At 43.5% G+C, this 15,363-nt stretch overlaps 1 protein-coding gene, 1 long non-coding RNA gene and 7 other non-coding genes across 9 annotated transcripts; 3 read left to right on the top strand and 6 right to left on the bottom strand.

Annotated features, from left to right (window-relative positions):
• Positions 1-625: 625 nt before the first annotated feature.
• On the bottom strand, positions 626-697 carry Trnap-ugg. The gene has a single exon. It is a non-coding gene; the product is annotated as a tRNA-Pro (tRNA).
• Positions 698-1,521: 824 nt separating this feature from the next.
• Positions 1,522-1,593, bottom strand: Trnap-ugg. Its single transcript has one exon. It is a non-coding gene; the product is annotated as a tRNA-Pro (tRNA).
• Positions 1,594-2,091: 498 nt separating this feature from the next.
• On the bottom strand, positions 2,092-3,505 carry LOC112572899. The gene is made up of 2 exons (XR_003101101.1): positions 2,909-3,505; positions 2,092-2,170 (listed from the first exon to the last, which is right to left on the bottom strand). It is a non-coding gene; the product is annotated as an uncharacterized LOC112572899 (long non-coding RNA).
• A 4,467-nt stretch (positions 3,506-7,972) lies between these two features.
• Positions 7,973-9,866, bottom strand: LOC112572124. Its single transcript, XM_025251673.1, has 2 exons — positions 9,695-9,866; positions 7,973-8,951 (listed from the first exon to the last, which is right to left on the bottom strand). The coding sequence occupies exon 2, from the start codon at positions 8,723-8,725 to the stop codon at positions 7,973-7,975; it is 753 nt and encodes a 250-aa protein (XP_025107458.1). The 5' UTR covers positions 8,726-8,951; positions 9,695-9,866.
• Positions 9,867-10,776: 910 nt separating this feature from the next.
• Positions 10,777-10,848, bottom strand: Trnap-cgg. The gene has a single exon. It is a non-coding gene; the product is annotated as a tRNA-Pro (tRNA).
• Positions 10,849-11,068: 220 nt separating this feature from the next.
• On the bottom strand, positions 11,069-11,140 carry Trnap-ugg. Its single transcript has one exon. It is a non-coding gene; the product is annotated as a tRNA-Pro (tRNA).
• A 1,085-nt stretch (positions 11,141-12,225) lies between these two features.
• Trnad-guc lies at positions 12,226-12,297 on the top strand. The gene has a single exon. It is a non-coding gene; the product is annotated as a tRNA-Asp (tRNA).
• A 1,230-nt stretch (positions 12,298-13,527) lies between these two features.
• Positions 13,528-13,599, top strand: Trnad-guc. Its single transcript has one exon. It is a non-coding gene; the product is annotated as a tRNA-Asp (tRNA).
• Positions 13,600-14,730: 1,131 nt separating this feature from the next.
• Trnad-guc lies at positions 14,731-14,802 on the top strand. The gene has a single exon. It is a non-coding gene; the product is annotated as a tRNA-Asp (tRNA).
• The last annotated feature ends 561 nt before the right edge of the window (positions 14,803-15,363 follow it).

Raw genomic sequence — 15,363 nt, 5'->3', positions numbered from 1 at the left:
CTCTCTTGAGCTTGTTGAGCAGTCGTCAGGGAGAGCAATGAATAGAATATTAAACAGTCTTCCACATTTTAAAAATTTCCTCTCATTATTTATGTTTGTCGTGGTATTTTGTAATCGTCCATTCTTCCAGTTAGAGATCCTACATCACAAGGTGCGTGTGTGTTGAGAGAGAGCAGTGTATACAGTACCGACTGCATGTGATTGGTGATTGTCGAGAAAGTGGAGTTATATATATATAAGAGTCCCACTCATCTATAGCACTTAAAGCGAATACGTGAAATTAAGTAAGGTTATTATTGCTTGTATAAACGTGCTATAAATTTATGAAAATGTTCATACGTTTATCATAATTTAGTTTAAAGGGGACCATAAAATAAGCAATGAATGGTGCTGACAGAAGAATAAAAGGAAAAGACAAGCCAGGAACGAAAGACGTAAGCGTAACACTGAAAGCTAACGAGAGCCATTTGACTTACAAGCATGTACGTCACCTGAAAACCTAAAGAGAGACGTATGCCTCAAAAGATGTACGTCTCCTGAAAAGTAAAGAAAACTGTATGTCTTACAGCACAACATTAAAGTTTAGAAAAAACTACAGAAGCACACAAATTAAAACAAAAATTACGGGCTCGTCCGGGATTTGAACCCGGGACCTCTCGCACCCAAAGCGAGAATCATACCCCTAGACCAACGAGCCTGCATACAGAGTCAAAATTTGAAATATATTACAAATCATACAAAGCACCAGCTGTTGCCAAGTAGAACAAAAAGGAAAAGACAAGCCAGAGACACCAGGCACGTTTGAAAGACGTTATCTCCCTTTGTTAGACGGGTGTATGCCTACTGTTGTGTCACTATGACAATGACCATGACCACCTTTATTTGTCCCAGTGGGTAATTAGAAATATAGGAAGATGCTCTAGATACAAAGTAAAAGTTAGAATTAAAAATAAGAAATGAAGTGCATTGCAAGTAGCAGCGTTAACAGATGTCAACGTGAAAAATGTTATCAAACGAAAAAAGAAGGCTAGAATGAAAATTATATATATATAAACAAACTTACATCAAGAATAATCATGTGCGCACCTACAAGATGCCCCCCCCCCCCCGCCCAACACACACCACTGACACTTCATCTGAAGTTGAGCAGCTGGACGGACCGCAGATGGAACAAATGATTTCCTGTGTCTATTACTTTTACATATTGACATGGCATTGCGTTTACCTGAGCTTAATAATACAAGTTCACTCGTCAGTACATGTTCAGATATTGACAAAACGCGTGGAGCTTTCCTTACTATTTGTTGGTCACAGAAAAAAGCTAAATACCTCTGATACCAATTATCGAACAGGAACGAATGCCTGCCACGTACGCCACCTGAAAGCTAACGAGAGCCGTATACATCACAAGATGTACGTCTTCTAAAAACAAAAGAAAACCATATGACTGACATTATAAAATTAGAGTTTAAAAAAAAAAACTTAAAAAAAACATAAGCACACAAATTTTAAAAATATTACGGGCTCGTCCGGGATTTGAACCCGGGACCTCTCGCACCCAAAGCGAGAATCATACCCCTAGACCAACGAGCCTGCCTGCAGACCTAGAATTTAGAATATGTTACAAATCACGGAAAGCACCATCTGTTGCCCATTTGTCGGGTGCTGGAGGATGGGGGGATGTCAGGTGTTAGTGAACGCTTTCTACGAGCTTTCTCACAGTCACACCTGTTCCGTCTATAGTTTGATCTATTTTGGTGTTGTATTGAGCGGTATTAGGCATGTACACTTCAGAATTTCTCCAAACTGAGGGAGTTGAGGGTAGATGGTGGCCACAGATGTTTACTGAATGTTGCTCAAGTACATTTTATTCTCTTTACACATGACGGTGTGATGCTAGACTTGTCATTGTCATTAACACCTGGCATCCCTCTGGCCGAGCTTTGCCTACCACTATGTTTACTACTATGCTTACCGCCATCCTTACCACTGTGCTTTCCTCTATGCTTATGTAGCGGGCACGATTTTTGAGAGTTGGTGTGTGGGAGGTTCACTTCCTTTCTTTATCACGTTGTACGACCCAAACACAAGTTCGTCAACCCGAATTCTTTATTGGGATGAGGTGAAGGGGAAAAGTGAAGGGTAAGGGGTAAAGTTAAAGTATGTTGCCCTGAAATCAGAACAAGGAAGTCCCATTACACAAAATCTCTCTAAGCAACTTCCCTCACATACATTATACTCCACATGGCATTTCCTAAGCATATGCAAAAATCTTTCTACAGCAAATTCCCCACATACATTATATTCCTCAATTGCCTAAACATATGCAAAAATCTTACTACAGCAAATTCCCTCACATACATTATATTCCTTACGGCATTGCCCAAACATATGCAAGAATCGTTCTACAGCAAATTCCCTCACATACATTATATTCCTCATGGCATTTCCTACATATACACAATCTTACTACAGCAAGTTCCATTGCATACACCTCCTTTCTCCTCAAACAAGTTTAACATCAGAAATCTCCATGATATCATTCATTACACGGGATTTTGCTACACGTGGAGAACACGTGGAGAACACGTGGTACCCTCTCTGTACCTAAACCCATAACCTACGTATTTTCAACTCAAGGCACACAAAACTACATCCATCCCTTCACAATATGGGTCCTAGATATTTAACCACCATATTCCTAGCTAGTATCCCCCTTATTCAATCAGCGTCGGCCATAGCCTCAAACGCTAAGATGGGAGCAGTCCTCCCCCTCAAACGAAATCATAAGACATCCTACTAAATACTAAATCCAACCTCCACAAAAACTGTAACATTCTTTAGGCCAAAGCCTTGGCAAACGAAATACAAGGTTATTTCAATGAAATACAAGGTTATTTTAACCAACCTGAATTAGGACAACCTTCCACTTCGACCCCCTCGTCCTCGACACTCAACAGAAAGGAAGTCTCAGCTCGACCGGAAGTTATTTATACCGGTCAAACTCTCGTCAAACTCCCGTTACCGCGAGAGTCGACATAAAAAATATAGCTCTATATTTCTTTTATAAATGTGTAAATACACATGACATTTTCTCTAAATGTCATGGGTGTTACAGTCACCCCCCCCTAAATAAAATGGGCGCTATTTCCCTAGAAATGTGACCATTTCACATCGCAACCCTAACAAATAAATTCGCACCCTCTACCTTCACACATCTGTTTCGACTATTGCTGGACTAGACCACTTATCCAACACCTCCAGTATTTCGTGTATAGCCCAGTTTAAGCAATGTACCACTTTCGAGGGGTTTCTCTGATCCCAACCTAAAAGATTTTTTATCTCCTGTCGGACGTCGTTCAACCTTTCATTTCCGCTGGCACATCGGTGCATCAAGTTCATCCTGTCCACCGGCCTCCTATTCCTCTGGGAACGCCTAGGCAGGTTTTCAGGGCAATAAATGTCTGGAGCTGCTTCCCCCCTTGCTTCGCACATAGGGTCTGGCTGACCCTCGCGTTAGAGATGGTTCCTGGACAAATGGAGGCACCTCAGGCCTCAGTGTCGGAGTGGGTGTAGGCCCTATTTCCACGCCTACCACTCGCGCTTCATCGTCCCAATCTCCTGAGCCATCTTCCTCTTCTGAACTGCTTTTCTCACGTCTCCGGGTTTTTCCCTGCTGACCGTTTTCCTGGTCGGGCGTGTTGATATCTAACGCCCCCACAGGCAATAGGTAATTCCTGTGCAGCGTCCTCTTGTCGTGTTCCCCTCTTTCGTCCTCGACGGTGTACACTGGTAAACCCGGTGACTTTGCAACCACAACATATACTGTCTCTTCCCATTTGTCCTCGATTTTCGAACCGATTCGATGCCCTAGACGCCTTACTAATACACGATCTCCCACCTCTAACTCGGCAGCATGGGCTGACTTGTCGTAACGAACCTTGTTACGGAAACCCATCTTCTCCATGTTGGTGACAGCTTTATGGTAGGCGTTAGAAAGTTCTTCCTTGAAGCTCTGTATGTATTTCCTAGTACTTCCTTTCTGCCTTCGATTTAGCTCTGTTCCAAAAGCTATATCCACTGGTAACCGTGGGTGACGGCCAAAGAAAAGATAGTATGGGCTGTACCCCGTACTCTGATGAATACAACAATTGTAGGCATGAACTACTGCTGGTAGGCTTCTCTTCCAACTTGCCTTCCTGTCATCTTCCAGACTACGTAGCATATTCAGAAGGGTTCTATTCCACCTTTCTACTGGATTCGAACATGGATGGTAGGGGCTGGTTCTGATCTTTTCTATGCCTGCAATCTGGCAAAGCTCCTTTATGAGTTGTGACTCAAAGTCACGCCCTTGATCTGACAGTATGGTCTTGGGGAATCCATACACCATGAAGAAATTCTTCCATAGAGTCCTGGCTACTGTCTTAGCTGTTTGGTCCTCCGTGCAAAATGCCGCTGCAAACTTTGTAAAGTGATCCATCACTACCAGTATGTTCTGCTTTTGGTTGTTGACCTCAATCGTCAAGTAGTCTATGGACAACAGCTCAAGAGGAAACGTGGTTATGATGTTTTCCATCGGTGCTTTCTGGGGCACTGCTCCTCTTCTGATACACCTGGGACACTTTTTAATCTTGCTTTCCAAGTCTTTCGCCATATACGGCCAGAAAAATCTCATGCGAAGCTGGCTTATCGCGTTGTCGAAATGCGTATGAAATAAATCTTCATGGACCCCTTCTAATGCTTGTCTCCGGTGCGAAAATGGTACTACTAACTGCCATCTAACATCACCCTCTTCTTCCACTTTACGGTAAAGAACGCCATTTCTCATTTGCAACCGTCTTTGTTCACGAGCAAACACCTTTAGCTCGAGATTACCCTGGGTCTGAGGCAATGTGGTCAACTGCGTTCTGGTCTCCATGCTGCGAATAACAACAGCCAGATTTCTATCTGCTAACTGGAATTTCCTCCACTGATCTCTGTGAGATGGCTCAGTGCTTGCCTCCATACTTTTTGGGTCCAAAACGTCGTCGGGAATCAAGAATGGGTCCATGACCATCTGTTCTACAACAGGGACGAACTCATCTTCTGTGACATCAACAGCAGACCGTGACTTACTGCCCCGGGTTCTTTGACTGGAGGCACGAGTTTCACAACTCTGTGGAATACTCACCTTGTGCATCTTCAAAATTGCTCTCACTGAATGGGAGTCTACTACTGTCCGTCTGACTGTTTATCAAACTCTCTAGCCTTCTCTACTAAAAATGCTATTTCCTCTCTTGTTCTTTTGTAGTTCTCGTCTTCTTCTGCTGGGCCTTGAGGTCTTCTAGACAATGCATCAGCGTCGATGTGTCCACTGCCTTTCTTGTACCGCAGCTGAAAATCGAATCTGGACAAAGACGCTAACCAACGATGGCTCGTTGCATCCAACTTAGCATTTTTCAGAATGTAACAGAGAGGATTGTTGTCCGTGACAACTGTAACACTAGACCCCAGGAGGTAGTCACAAAACTTATCACTCATCGCCCACTTCAGGGCAAGGAATTCTCGCTTATGAGCGGGTAGTTCTGCTCAGAACGTTTTAGACCCCTACTAGCGTAAGCGATAACCCTCATCTCCCCGTCAAATTCTTGAAGACTGCTCCGATTCCGGTGCCACTGGCATCGCAATGCAAAAAGAAGGGCCTAGTCTTATCAGCTAACCCTAAGACTAAGTCACTGGTAAGGGCATCCTTGATCTTCTGGAAGGCTTGATCTTGTTCTACCCCCCACAGCCCTGTTATATCCGAGGAGAGTCTTAGCGGGACATTTCCCTGCGATTTCGATTTACCTTTCGTCTTGCCCGGGACATAACCCACCGTAAGATCGTTCAGAGGTTTCACTAGCTGTGAGAAGTCAGGGATGAATCTGCGGTAAAAACCCGCAAAACCGACGAAACTCTTCACTTCCTTCACTGTCGTGGGTTTCGGCCACGAAGTGACAGCAGATATTTTTATCCGGTCAGGCCGGATACACCCTTCAGATATTACGTATCCCAGATGTCTAATCTCCGTCGCACCAAATGTACATTTAGCGGGATCTAATTTTAGGTTGTACTTCCGCAGCCTTTGCAAGACGCGGAGTGTCCTCTCTTCTAACTCATGTAATGTCTGAGCGTGAACTAGGATATCATCTAGGAAGACAATGAGCTCTACCAGGTTCATGTCCCGAAATACGGTCTCCATAATACGTTGGAAGCAGGCTGGCGCATTACAAAGTCCCTGTGGAAGCCTGTCCCACTCAAACAGTCCAAATGGCGTTATAAACGCCGAGAACTTTCTAGCTTCCTCGGACATTGGAATCTGGTAATAGGCTTTACATAGGTCCATACTGGAAAAATATCTTGCCTGACTTAGGGTAAGGAAAAGGTCTTCTACCTTCGGGATGCTGTAACTGTCCCGCACAGTGCGACTGTTCAGCTTGCGATAGTCGACACACATACGCAGGGCCCCTGATTTCTTCCTGACCAAAACAATAGGACTGGCAAAGGAGGATGTCGAGGCCTGATAATCTCGGCATCTAGCAACCCTTGGATGTGCCGTTTGCAGTCCTGGAAGTCTTGGAGTGATAGCGGCCTAGCGCGCTCCCGAATTTCAGGCCCTGGTTGGACTTCCATATTAAACTCTGTGCCCGTGTTTGCCCGGCCAATGTCAAACTCGTCCTGCACAAAAAGATCTTTATATTCCTGAAGTTTTTGTTCAAATTGTTCCCTCCAATCGTCGGGTACGTTCTGTCCAAACTGAAAGGATATTTTACTATTTTTTGTCAGAGTTTGACCTTGGACCTCAGGGCTCGCACGGTCACTTACCACATCGGCATGTAATTCCTGTAACAATTGGTAGACATCATATTCGGCCTCGATACGCATAATATTTGCAATCACAGACCCCCCTTTCAGATTCACGTCCCTGCCAGAGATATTACATAACAGGACGTCGATATTGGACGAATCTGCTACCACTACCTTGGTGGTTATTACACCTAAACCTTCTGGAAGGGGTTGTGAAACGGCTCTTGGACTAAGACTGCAAAACCTGACCGTGGTACTGTTCCCTGGAAGTTCCTTGTACCATGACCTGGGAATGTGCTGGAAGAATGACATCACTCCCTTTAAGCCGTACCGCCCCTAGGTACCTTCTGTGTCATTCCCTGACACAGCTAGCTGATACATTAGCGCGACTTCGGAGGGGATCTGCTGAAAAATGGCCTCAGGGTTTCCTTCCCCGCTAACTGCTTAAAAAGGTTTGTCCCGATAATGATAGGTACTTTAGAGGAATACTCTGTGTCCTTACTTACTAGTGCAACAACATGTACAATATCACTGCTCCCTGCTACTGTCGCTGGTAAGCAACAGCTAACCTTGATGGCACCTATGTAAGGTACCACCTGGTCACCCGCTCCCCTCACTGACAGTTTAAAACCCAAAATCTCCTCTACATTCAATAGGGGAATGTGAGAGAGAGATTGTCTCGATAGAACTGTTCTGCCACGGTCGTAATCTGAGACCCACTGTCTAGCAAGGCACGTGTAACAAAACCACAAACAGTAACGTCACATTCAAAGAGGGTCCCAACACAGCATCTAAATACTGGAACGAGTCTCGTTCTGCCATGAACATTCTGGAGCTCCCTTGTCCTCAAGGTAGGTGTCGCTGGTGCAGTCACTGTCCGCTCCCTGACAGTGACTGGTTGCCTTTTAAATGTTGCGGAGTACTCGCCCGACACTCTCTCGCCAGATGTCCTTGAACTCCACACCTGTAGCACGGTCCCTCCCGTGCTGACGCATGGAGGTGGCAGTCCAGCTGGGCGATCACGGGGTGGCATCCTCTCCGAAGAAGTCGGGTGGTGTTGACTGAGCTGATGGGCGGTGCTGGTGTAGTGTTGCTCCACCCTCTTAACTTTTGGGCTACCAGCGTTGCTAGCTGCTCGACGTCACAGTCAAAATTCTTCCCCCTTTTTCGCACCCTCTGAAGTCGGCGTGTTGCTGCTATGTGCTTGGTGCTGCACCTTTTGGGTGCTCTGGGGGGCGTTGTTCTCCCTTTCCCTTACCTGGCACAGTACTTCTGCCAGCTCGGGCTCTGCCTGGCCAGGGGCTCCAAAGTTAGTGCGCAGCTCCAGCGCTAGTAAGGGCTGGCTGTCTTTGAGCTGAGCTAGGAGGGCATGGTACACTTTCCGGCGTATCTCTCTTTCCTCAAACTTTCCGCTCCTCGCCAACCTGTCCCATAGGCGCAGCAGGAATCCTGCTGTTCCTTCTTCTTTGTGGGGCTTCATGCTGAGGAAATCAACGAGTACGTCCTCCCCACTCTCTCGCACCTCATACATTTTCCTCAAGGTGGCAACTATCTCTCTGCTATTCGGACAGTTCTTCACTTGCTGTAGGGCCACACCTCTCAGACTGGCCCTCAGTCTCTTTACCCTGATGTCCTCCCCGTCTGTGCTCTCCTCCTGGTAGGCAAGAGCTCTCTCCCTCCACTCTGCGAACTTTACTTCTTGACCCCCTGTTGGCGGAAGTCCCGTGAATATACCCAGCCGGGGTGGCGGGGAGCTCACGTTAACATTAACTGCTGCTGGTTGGCTCATGGTCGTCATTGCTCTCACCAAGTCTCTCTGCAGCTGCAGCAGCTCGCTCATTACGGCCGAGGTACTTGGGTCTTGGCCTGGTCCTTCGGCGACTTGATCTTCTCCGTCCATCACGAAGTGTTAGGAAGTCTCTCTCCCGTGGCACTCTCAAATCATGCCCCACATTGGGCGCCAAACTGTAGCGGGCACGATTTTTGAGAGTTGGTGTGTGGGAGGTTCACTTCCTTTCTTTATCACGTTGTACGACCCAAACACAAGTTCGTCAACCCGAATTCTTTATTGGGATGAGGTGAAGGGGAAAAGTGAAGGGTAAGGGGTAAAGTTAAAGTATGTTGCCCTGAAATCAGAACAAGGAAGTCCCATTACACAAAATCTCTCTAAGCAACTTCCCTCACATACATTATACTCCACATGGCATTTCCTAAGCATATGCAAAAATCTTTCTACAGCAAATTCCCCCACATACATTATATTCCTCATGGCATTGCCTAAACATATGCAAAAATCTTACTACAGCAAATTCCCTCACATACATTATATTCCTTACGGCATTGCCCAAACATATGCAAGAATCGTTCTACAGCAAATTCCCTCACATACATTATATTCCTCATGGCATTTCCTAACATATACACAAATCTTACTACAGCAAGTTCCATTGCATACACCTCCTTTCTCCCTCAAACAAGTTTAACATCAGAAATCTCCATGATATCATTCATTACACGGGATTTTGCTACACGTGGAGAACACGTGGAGAACACGTGGTACCCTCTCTGTACCTAAACCCATAACCTACGTATTTTCAAACTCAAGGCACACAAACTACATCCATCCCTTCACAATATGGTCCTAGATATTTAACCACCATATTCCCTAGCTAGTATCCCCTTATTCAATCAGCGTCGGCCATAGCCTCAAACGCTAAGATGGGAGCAGTCCTCCCCTCAAACGAATCATAAGACATCCTACTAAATACTAAATCCAACCTCCACAAAAACTGTAACATTCTTTAGGCCAAAGCCTTGGCAAACGAAATACAAGGTTATTTCAATGAAATACAAGGTTATTTTAACCAACCTGAATTAGGACAACCTTCCACTTCGACCCCCTCGTCCTCGACACTCAACAGAAAGGAAGTCTCAGCTCGACCGGAAGTTATTTATACCGGTCAAACTCTCGTCAAACTCCCGTTACCGCGAGAGTCGACATAAAAAATATAGCTCTATATTTCTTTTATAAATGTGTAAATACACATGACATTTTCTCTAAATGTCATGGGTGTTACACTTACAAATGTTTACCACTATGTTTACCACTATGTTTACGCCATACTTACCACTGTGCTGACGACTTGAGACACAAGCACGGTGTCTGCCACAAATGATGGAAGACTCAGGTATCTGCAGGGTGAGATGCGGACCAGCGCGCAGGACTACACGCATGTGTAGTGACAAATGACAGACAGGAAATATTCGCTGACACAGCAAGAGCAATCATTTACGATTCACTGACGATTTTGAAATATAGCTTCAGTTAACCTGGATGAAGTGTTAATGAAAGTCTGTCAGTGATGGATGAACAGATGGGTGGGACCGTATAGGAAGAGACAGGTGTGCAGATCGCTTGTTTGATTGCTTGACAGGAGTGCACGTTGTTTACGCGTCTGCTTGACTGATTGTGATTGCTGAAGACTGCTGCTGTACCTCCGGTCATAATGGCCCACAGGTTACCCCAGAGTTCTTAGCTCATACCCACGGTTAGAAAGTTAGAGAACTTTCTCCCTGGAAAAAGGAGACACGAGCCCAACATGACACGGACCAGTGAGGAAAGGAAGCAACTCTAATCACTTCTGCCAGTCTGAGTTATCCTCACCTGTTATAACTCACAGTTATGACATAGGAATTATCTTTGGATTCTTTGGATGCTTTGGAAGAAGACGTTTGGCCTCCTAGGTACAGTGAACCACTTATCTGTCAACTACTTTTATAGCTAGTTGTAATGGATTTCTCGCCGGTCGTCTGCACTTTTATAGAATTTATTAAAAGCTTAAGTACCTCTCTTTGTTAAAATTGATAAGTATAATACGATCTTTGCAACAACCGTAATCATCAGTTAATCCAAAAAGCATTCTCTAAGCATAGATTTTTAAAAACTTATTCGGGCTCGTCCGGGATTCGAACCCGGGACCTCTCGCACCCGAAGCGAGAATCATACCCCTAGACCAACGAGCCATCTGGGACTGGCTATTCTTTGTAAGAAATTAAAATTTTGTGGCAATAATTTAAAAAAAACTTATGTACTAGATGATGCAATACATCACACTCCAAAGCAGATATAACCCCACACCTCGTCTAGGAAAGCGTAATAGGTAAACGAAATCTATGTGGTTTCAACATCTTCTATGTGGTTTCATCATCTTCTGTCATAAAGGAAAAAAATAAAAACAAACAAGGGCTCGTCCGGGATTTGAACCCGGGACCTCTCGCACCCAAAGCGAGAATCATACCCCTAGACCAACGAGCCTCTTGAGAGGTCCATGTTTCATGTTAGTAACAAATCAAAAAGTTAAACATCTTGCAATAGTAGCGCTGTCGGGGGTGGAAGAGGGTGTGAGGAAGGATGATAAGGAGGGATCCTCTAGGACTCTATGTCGTTTGTTTCCACTCACCCGATTTTGTTTTTAAAGTGTTTTCTGTTTTTATTTTTCTTTCGATTTTCTTGCTCAATCGTTTTCAGAATTTTTTTTTTTTTTAAATCTGCATGATCTCTGACCGATTTTGATTAATCATAAAATATCTTAGCAAACAGTCTATAATAATAAAAAGAAACACAAACTATAGTGGATTGTGTATTAAAACTCAAGATTAACTAACACCCGTGTAATGTTTGAGTGAGCGAGGTCAGCTACACAGAGGTTACGCGTGCGAGCTGTCTCTATGGCGAAGTGTGACTTTCCGCCACGCAGGCGACGTGACGACGTGGCTGCGCAACTACGTGGCTGAACCTACGGGAGGCAACATCACACGTGGGTGTGTCTACAAGTAGCTTCCCTTCGGTTGCCTGCCCAAGTCGACCATGCTTGTTATCACAGACTTCTGTGTTTGTTATGCGCTCAGTTGCAATCCACAGAAATAGAATGTTGGGGTCAGAGGTGAAAAACAGTTTAGTATTTGATATTTGACCCATCTTCCTTTCTTCTTCATACCAGGAAGAGGTCTCATTGATTAATTACCAAATTGTTTTTCTTCCTTGATTTTGTGAGTGTCTTGATGTTGTGTACTGAGTTTTCTGAAGTCTCGCACAAGTAACAAAATAGTAAAATCTCACAAGACTGTTTACTAATTGCCTCGATACCTACATTGCCTCCACATCGTGTGTCTTATTTCCAAATATTGAAAAATGGGCCTAGTATCATATGAGGTATGCGCTCACCTAATAAATTTTGTAAAAATCCACCTAATAACACCGACAGAGTTTGCAGATAATAAAGCAATTTTTTTTTTATTGGACCAGCCTTGCGGCTGACATTTATGCAAATCATTTTGACTTGGCGAGAAAAAAAACTATGGTATGAAAAATATCTAAAATATTATCAGCGCATTCGTAGATCCTCGGTAGTATAGTGGTTAGTATCCCCGACTGTCACGCGGGAGACCGGAGTTCAATTCCCCGCCGGGGAGGATGTTAAATTTTTTATTTAGATAAATACAGAATATGACTACTAGGTCGAAATCTAAGCAAAAATAATGTTATCAGAATTCTTTCGTCGATTATTTGGAGTATTTTTTTTTTTTAAATATGACTACTTTAAACAAAATCCAGCGGTAGGGACGCCTAGATAGCACTATTTTTTACTCTGCAACAACAAAAGATGGTTAACTGGGTTTCAGAATGAAGCAGGTATTTCTTGAACCATTGCGAATAAAAAAAATGCAGCTTCTGGCTGTGCAAATAGACATGATCCAGTATATCTACGCGTAACAACAACAACAAAAAAAGTCACCATATATTATTGATGCTAAGATTTTGAACTTTTCTAACACTTTGTAAAAAGAAACATTGGATTAAATTGAATAGCGCCTGCGGACTGATTGTAATCATTCTACACATTTGCCAGAACTTTCTCCGACAAAATTGTGAGAAGTTCTGTTATCTCTGAGAACTTTATGTTTGCTTGAAGGTGATTTTGTCAAACACTAGCATTTCTGATTTACTACTTTTATCAGCAGTTTGTTGATTTAATCCTCCCGTCGTCTGGGAAATCTGTCTGAAGTGGCTACGAAGTTGTTTGAAATCTCACCCTGTCCCTTGGGGCGAGTGTGGCGGGGGGAGGTCACAGAGACAGGAAACAGTCGGGGGTCACAGACCTACACTCGGCAACGACCGCGAGACACTCATCTTGGTCTGTGGTCGGGGTAGCACAGTCCCGGCAAGTTTGGATGCACTGAAAGCGACCCCCTCGACACCCCAGAACTATCCTTAAAGGATATATATATATACACATTACGTCATCGTTTCTGTGGGAGTTTCCAGAACCATCGTGGGTGCACAAGCTTTAAAAAAAACAAAAAACAAAAACAAAAACAAAAAAAAAACAACAAAAAAACAGACATGCAGCGATCACTGATTGTGTTGTCAGTGAAGACCACTGCGTCACCCAATGGGTCGTTTATCAGTCATGTGATACACATGTCAGCAACGAAGCACTGTCAGCCATCTTGCTACCCTGCCGATGTTATTTCCAGGGACTCTCATTGGTTTGTTGCCGTATCTGATTGACTGACTACAAGTTCTCACTGCCATGTGGGTCTGGGTGAAGGTTTAGGTGAAACATTCTTGCTCACGATAAACATTTTATACAGATAAAGGGATCGAGAATAAGAATTTATTTTGCAGCGCGAACTGTTGTCTCCTCGGTAGTATAGTGGTCAGTATCCCCGCCTGTCACGCGGGAGACCGGGGTTCAATTCCCCGCCGGGGAGGAGTTTTTTTCGTGAAATTTATTATCTAAATATATAAACGGTTCTAAGCTTCCGGTGTTATAAAAGCGATGTTCATTCAGTAACAAGTAGTTTTTCAGTTTTGATCTTTTTGTCGGGTCAGTGGATAAAGGATGAGTGGCTCGAGAGTGGGGATACCTATCATGCTGCGATGCCAAGAGCTGTTAAGACAGATATTTCTCATAGAAGTCTGTGTGTTGAGAGCCTGAATATCAGTTCCGAGAAGCGACCTCTGGGCTTTTATTTTTATTCAGAGGAAGCCAATTTCCGAATGAGTGCTTCGTCACACCAGTGGCAAATCATTTTACTGTACGGTCACTGAATTGATATAAGAATTTTTTTTCCAGTCATGGGCTACGATGAGAAAACGATGACGGAGAAAGAAAACTTGTGGGAAAGATTTATTTTTTTTAGAACTTATGATTTAGAATTTATAATATTTATGATTGAAAGGCTTCCACCTTCACTACAATCCTCCCTCCAAATGTTGAAGTATGTTAACATGCTGATCACACACACACACACACAGAGTTCACGTGGCCATTGTCACACGCACTCCTGTCTGTGTCATTATGGTGTTGCGCAGGATTCAAACTCTCGGGTGTATTTTTAATCTTGGGGAATTAGCGAAAATGTAAATTTCACAATCTGAAATGTAAATTTGATTTTTCGGTGTTCTTCAATGACAGGCTTTCTAATGGAATGTGGGGATGGGATCGGGAAGTAAGATTCAGACATTCCTGTATAATTTCAGTATAAAGTGAGGGAGAGGGAGGAGTGAATGTAAGCATGGTTTGAATAATAAGTTATTACTGGCTTGTTCATGCATGCACGCACCCCTGGCCTAGACCAACGAGCCAATGCTAGATGAGCGAAGGGTAAATACAAATGTACACATAAACGTTTTGCTACATCATTCTTAAAAATGGTAACTATTTATAAATATGACGACCAGTTATACAGAATAAGTTTTATGCTGTAGAGTGTAGACGTAGGTAAACAACTTAATAGTAAATTAAACAGACTGTGACGACCACCTTAGGGTTGTTACACGCTGTTTCATCGTCAGTAATAACATTTTCATTAAGGAATGTTTCTTGATATGAAACATCGTCCTCGGTAGTATAGTGGTTAGTATCCCCGCCTGTCACGCGGGAGACCGGGGTTCAATTCCCCGCCGGGGAGAATTTTTTTTTAAACGAATAATTGTCTGTCATCTTTATTAATACCTTTGTACAAGATTAATATTAAGATCAAGAGTGGGATTCTTTTTTTACATTCATTAACTTGTAATTTCCAGTTCCTATGCAATACAACAAACTGCATTACTATAGAGTAAAATGTTTGAATTCAGTATTAAAGTCCTCTTTTACCCGCAAGAAACAAGAAAAGGGAGACGAGACACACACAATACGCCAGGAAGGTATACAAAGAAAACAAAGTAAATCGAAGAAAAAGAAAACAAATTAAGTAAGAAAGAATGAAATAAATGAAATGAAAGAGACAAAGAAAAAGAAGAAAGAAGAGAAAAGAAAAATCAAACGAATGAATGAAAAGCAACTGGTAGTCGTTCTTCTGTTTATTTGCACCTGGTTTATTTTATTGCTGCACAACCTGGTGGAGAAAAACTTGCGGGGGAGGGTAGGTGATAAACTTATCAGCACAACTAGAATTTATTCTACAAAATATAGTTTTTACACCAGCCTTTAACATCTGGCATTGACCCTGGCAGCCCGTTTCTCACGG

Source organism: Pomacea canaliculata, linkage group LG9, assembly GCF_003073045.1.
Source record: "Pomacea canaliculata isolate SZHN2017 linkage group LG9, ASM307304v1, whole genome shotgun sequence".
Lineage (NCBI taxonomy): Eukaryota > Metazoa > Mollusca > Gastropoda > Architaenioglossa > Ampullariidae > Pomacea > Pomacea canaliculata.
Note: the sequence above shows the minus strand (reverse complement) of the source record. Positions and strands in the feature narration are given on the sequence as shown.

What these genes read in the sequence shown, in the direction of transcription:
- LOC112572124 (XM_025251673.1), bottom strand. Translation starts at nt 8,725, where the DNA reads ATGGACGGAGAAGATCAAGTCGCCGAAGGACCAGGCCAAGACCCAAGT.